Source organism: Lytechinus variegatus, chromosome 4 (genome assembly GCF_018143015.1).
Source record: "Lytechinus variegatus isolate NC3 chromosome 4, Lvar_3.0, whole genome shotgun sequence".
NCBI lineage: Eukaryota > Metazoa > Echinodermata > Echinoidea > Temnopleuroida > Toxopneustidae > Lytechinus > Lytechinus variegatus.
In genome coordinates, this window is record NC_054743.1 from 41,462,738 (window position 1) to 41,468,737 (window position 6,000).

Consider the following 6,000-nt stretch of genomic DNA (forward strand, 5'->3'; position numbering starts at 1 on the left):
ATGATGGATTTCCTTATCAATCACAAGATGGGACCCAGATCTTTTTGGGGGATATCAGGGTCAAACATAACTTTGGTTCATTATTTTTATGGAAATGGCTTGTTCTTGCCCTAAAGAAGAAAAATGTTTGACGGATTAAATTAAAACTTTGCACATGCATCCATATATGTGGGATTGACAATGCTCTGATCAGATTTTGGGTTGATAAGTTAAAATGCTGCAGTGGTTCTCATGATGACTTAGAAAATGTTTTAAAAAAACCAAGTGTGACAAATTAATAGGCCAGTACATGGTAAGCTAATGATCATTTTTTTCTCGAATGACCATTGCGATTTTTCATTAGGATAAGCACTAACATTTTCAAATGAAGATTTCCAAGCAAAGCTAGACTAGGTGACTAGAATAGTACATCAGGGGTATAAAGTTTGGAAATCTGTTTGTTTTATTGTCTGCTTTATGCACATTTAACAATTGTTTGGGCTACTGTCAAATACCAGTGATTATGAAGACTTCGCTACTCTTCAGCTTGGATGTGATGAAAAGAATGTTTTAAAGGGAATACATGAATAATCGTTAAATCACAAATGCCTTTGTCAGTGAATTTGTGGATGGTTTATCTTAAATTACCCTTCCCTGCTCGTGCACAGTTTATAACCATGAAGAGGCTTGTTGTGTCCAGCTTGTTCACTTGATTGCTCACATGATATTGATTTTCAATTTTCTTTCCTGTAGGTGGTATTAAATTGTTCAGCCCTTCCCTGCCTTCTAAGCCTCCTAAGTAGCTCCAAAGAATCCATCCGAAAGGAAGCATGCTGGACGATATCCAACATCACCGCTGGTAACCGCGGACAGATACAGGTAAGGGATGTTTGATGATTTGCTACAGACCTGTCAAACAGTTTTGTTTCATTGTATGGAACTACTGAATGAAATTTATTATGATTGGTATGATGATGACAGCGACAATGATGATTGATGATGGTGCTGCTGCTGATGATGATGATGAGATGATGATGATAGTGATAACAAAATTGATACTGATGGTGATGATTATGATGATGATGATAATTGATAATGATGATGATGATAGTGAAGACGACAATGATGATGATGATGACGATGATTGATGATGATGCTGCTGATGATGATTGTGATTACAAAATTGATACTGATGGTGATGATGATTATGATGATGATAGTGATAACAAAATTGATACTGATGGTGATGATGATTATGATGATGATGATAATTGATAATGATGATGATGATGATAGTGAAGACGACGATGATGATGATGATTATGATGACGATGATTGATGATGATGATAGTGATAACAAATTGATACTGATGGTGATGATGATTATGATGATGATGATGATGATGATAATTGATAATGATGATGATAATGATGATAGTGAAGACGGATGATGATGATAGATGATGATGCTGCTGCAGCTGCTGATGATGATTGTGATAACAACAGTGATACTGATGGTGATGATGACTATGATGATGATGATAGTGAAGACGACGATGATGATTATGATGACAATGATTGATGATGATTGATGATGGAGCTGCTGATGATGATTGTGATAACAACAGTGATACTGATGGTGATGATGATGGTGGTGGTGGCGGTGGTGGCGGTGGCAGTGGTGGCAGTTGGTGGTGGTGGTGGGGATGGTTGAGATAATGATGGTTGTGATGATGATGGTGATATTGCTGATGTTGAAGATGATGATGATATTGATTATAGTGTTAGAGATTATTGTGATAGTAATGATGATAATGATTAGGGTGGTGATGATGATGTTTGCAATATTTGTGATCATACATAATATCATTATTTTATATCATACATCCAGGCTGTGATTGATGCTAATATCATCCCAATGCTTGTAGAAATCTTAGCTAAGGCTGAATTTAAGACTAGAAAGGAGGCAGCCTGGGCCATTACCAATGCTACGTCTGGAGGTCGCCATGAACAAATCAGGTAATTGCTATTTTAGCAACCGATTTTACACGAAATACATTTCATGGAATGTTCTAATTGATAAAAAGAAAATTCAGATTATTTCTTTGACTTCATTATGTTCTTTCTTTATAAATTTACTCAAAGAATTTCTGGTATTTACGGTTTTAGTCCAGGCAAAAATTTTATTTTTTCATTTCTGGGGGCTAGTTATCACGACATGCAACCCAAATCTAATGGACAAGCTTTACCACTGCAGTTATTGGAGAATTCCAGGGCTCTTTTGAGCATTTCGGGGACAAAATTACCCTGGTATCACCTTGGTGTAGTCTACACACTAGAATTGCGTATTAAAAAGATAATAATATAGTATAGGTATATTTACCTGGGGTAGCCACTTCAGTTTCGAAAATTGTTCTACCAACGGGCTGTGCTATTATTATTACCTCGGCTTTAGCTGAGCTGCCTAGGTGCTCAAGCATTCAAGGAATTTCTTCCTACCGGGTACCCATTAACCTCACCTGGGTTGAGTGCAGCACAATGTGGATGGGTTTCTTGCAGAAGGAAATTACACCATTGCTGGGATTCGAACCCACGACCCTCTGATGTTTGCCTTTGGAACATCTCTTTTATGGGCCTAATAATTTGAGTATTATTGCCATACTAAAATGTATTACCAAGATGACTATGGTACATTTTGAAATTCATTTGCCATCTTCTTTGTGTAAAAAAGATACATCAAAGGTAGCATTCAATAATACTTGTAATGATAATAATGATATTTTACTTGTTCAGCACTTCATTATCATAATCTCTGTGTGCTTCACAAAGTGCATGAGAAATTTGATAGAATCATAATGAAAATTTCATTAAGAGTATGCGATTACACTACAAATTATAAGATGATATGATACATTAACTTGCATTGCATGAATCCTAATTCTCTTCATCCAGGTACATCGTTAACCAGGGTTGCATCAAGCCTTTGTGTGACCTCTTGACCGTAATGGACACCAAGATCGTCCAGGTGGCCCTCAACGGACTGGACAATGTCCTCAAGCTTGGTAAGAGCGATAGTAAGGACACCGGAACTCCCAACAAGTACGCCCTCCTGGTAGAGGAATGTGGTGGTAAGTCACTTTCAGTCAATCAGATATCACGAACAAATGAAATTCCTTGGTTCCTGTTGGGTAAATTGCCAAATCGTCCACTGCCAACTCGTCTACTCACCACAAGGTCTAACTTCATTTAGTCTAAGAGTTACAATTGATTCGATCAACCACAACTATGGAAATTAAGCAATGTCAATATCTAAAATGCATGTTCAAAATATTTTCTAGATGTGATCATTATTTTCTAGAAAATGGAGTGTGCTTCTCTTGTTTACAAAGGACTTCATGTAAATTTCCTGGAGAAAAAAAGGACAATGTTAGATTTCCATATAGTTTAAAATGATCAGATCAATCATAACTCTTTGTAAAATGTTTTCTAGATGTGATGTGAATCATACATTCAATCATTTCTAGAAAATGCCGTGTGCTTTTCGTTGTTTACAAATGACTTCATGTAAATTTCCTGGAGAAGAAAATGATGACATTGTTGGGATTTCCATATAGTTTATTTTCTGATCAATCGTAACTCTTTGTAAGATGAGGCCCTGGATAGCCCTCACCCCTCTTCAATATGTTTTTTTCCCCTTTCTTTGAACTTCATCACAACAACCAATGAGCAGAGCCTTTATTCTGAAATAATAATTCCTTTTCGGTAATTCCCCAGGCATCGGTTGTTGTTTACTTTATGTGTTTGCTAAGTAAGAGTAATGAGAGAATTTGTAATTATGTTATAATATGCTATGTGTTCCTAAAAATTAAATAAACATAAGTGATAAAGCACATAACAATTGTGTTAATATTGTTATTAGTACGCTCAAAGAGCTTCATAGCCAGGTATGGCCATTGGATAGAGCACAATGTGTAGGCTTTCAAAATGATCAATGAAAATGTATTCATTGAAGAAAAAGGTCCTAATCCACTCAAGGATTTTTTATGCAAATTTGTTCATATTGATTAGAATTTTGCTTGCAGTGGCAGAAAGGGAATTATTAAAGGGCAAGTCCACCCCAACAAAAACTTGATTTGAATGAAAAAAGACAAATTCAACAAGCATAATACTGAAAATTTCATCAAAATCGGATGTAAAATAAGAAAGTTATGGCATTTTAAGTTTCGCTTATTTTTAACAAAACGGTTATATGAACGAGCCAGTTACATCCAAATGAGAGAGTCGATGATGTCACTCACTCACTATTTCTTTTGTTTTTTATTGTTTGATACGTGAAATATTTTGATTTTCTCATCATTGTCATGTGAAATGAAGTTTCATTCCTCCCTGAACACATGGAATTCCATTATTTTAACATTTTGTGCTTCAGGCAAGGAGGTCCTAATCATCAAATTCGTAGAAATTGAAATATTGTATAAGTCAAACAATAAAAAACAAAAGAAATAGTGAGTGAGTGACATCATCAATTCTCTCATTTGTATGTACCTGTAACTGGCTCGTTCATATAACTATTTTGTTAAAAATAAGCGAAACTTTGAAATGTCATAACTTTCTTATTTTACATCCGATTTTGATGAAATCTTCAGCATTGTGCTTATCTGATTTTTCTCTATTGATTCAAATCAACATTTTTCTGAGGTGGACTTGACCTTTAATGATCGTACATGTGCTTCAGCCTTTTGTCTTCGATACATGTCTCAAAGGTGAAGCGCAAAAACTGGTGTTGCGTACTGCTTACTGGCGTGGCGGAGAAGAATGGTGCACTCTCACAATGAAAAAAATAATCTTAATATTAGTATTGAAAATATGCATCGTATTTTTGTACTTGAATGCAAGTATGCACATGAATTTGATTTCATTGTCAAATTGTGCTTTGATGTGCTTTGATGTACACTTTGCTTATGCTTCAGGTCTCGACAAAATTGAGTTCCTCCAAAGCCATGAAAACCGGGAGATTTACCAACGAGCCTTCGAGATCATCGAACACTACTTCAGCGCTGATGAGGAAGATGAGAAAATCGTTCCAGAGGTCAACGCAGAGGCCCAACAGTATAACTTCAACCCACAGAACAATGCACAAGGTTTTGAGTTCTAGACCACCGGTCCTCACATTCAGGCATAAGGGTGTGAAGTATAACTCCTTTGGCCAGGGGTATTAAGTACCACCCCCCCCCCTTGTACAATGGAATCATGAGTGTATACAGAATATGTGAATAGTTTGGGTACAGTACATATACCATGTTTATTGTAGGAGTTCAAACATCCATAGGTGCACTAACGATGGTCACTTCGGGAATTTAAGTTCTTAAGTCACAAAAATCAATTTTCAAGTGAGACTGTAGAATGTGAAGAAATGCTTTGAAAATACTGGATAATGTAATAAAAACAAACTTTATAGGTGATCAGTACAACTCTTATGAAAATATGAAATTCAAGTTGACCTTTTCATCATGGATAAGATATTGCTCAAAAATTTTGATGTCACAATTGCATTTGAAGGGTGGAATTTAAGGGAAGTCGGTCATGTAAACAATTGTGAGGATTTGGAGATGGCTTCCTTGCTAAAGACGTCATCTTTACAAATTGATGAATGTCATTATCAAATATTTTGATGGCAGGTGATCTAAAGTTTGAGTGAAAGGTGAGAATTCATGAGGTGGGTCAATGACCAAAATATTGTGATTGAAAAATTGCAGTCTGCCTGTATGAAGAATATGAGATGCATAAAAAAAGAACATACTTGGAGAAATAAGGATAGAAAGGTACATTACATTATTTTCGATTTCTGACCCGATTTATACCTTCAAGTAACAATGTGACCAAGTGGAAAAGTTAAAACCAAAAATATGAATTTTGGAGAAAGAAAGACAATCTAAATCAGCACCTGTACATATATGATAGAGTCATTTGTAAATACATCATACTCTGTTATGTATTATAGATTATGAGTGTGTATGTATA

At 35.6% G+C, this 6,000-nt stretch overlaps 1 protein-coding gene across 1 annotated transcript in view; it reads left to right on the forward strand.

Annotated features, from left to right (window-relative positions):
* The window catches only part of LOC121414067 (importin subunit alpha-7-like), a 28,778-nt gene extending 23,224 nt beyond the window's left edge, over positions 1-5,554 (forward strand). Inside the window, exons 11-14 of the mRNA XM_041607122.1 lie at positions 733-858; positions 1,871-1,998; positions 2,932-3,107; positions 4,950-5,554. Coding sequence (XP_041463056.1) covers positions 733-858; positions 1,871-1,998; positions 2,932-3,107; positions 4,950-5,134 — 615 coding nt within the window. The 3' untranslated portion in view covers positions 5,135-5,554. The remainder of the gene's footprint in view (positions 1-732; positions 859-1,870; positions 1,999-2,931; positions 3,108-4,949) is intronic.
* Positions 5,555-6,000: the final 446 nt, after the last annotated feature.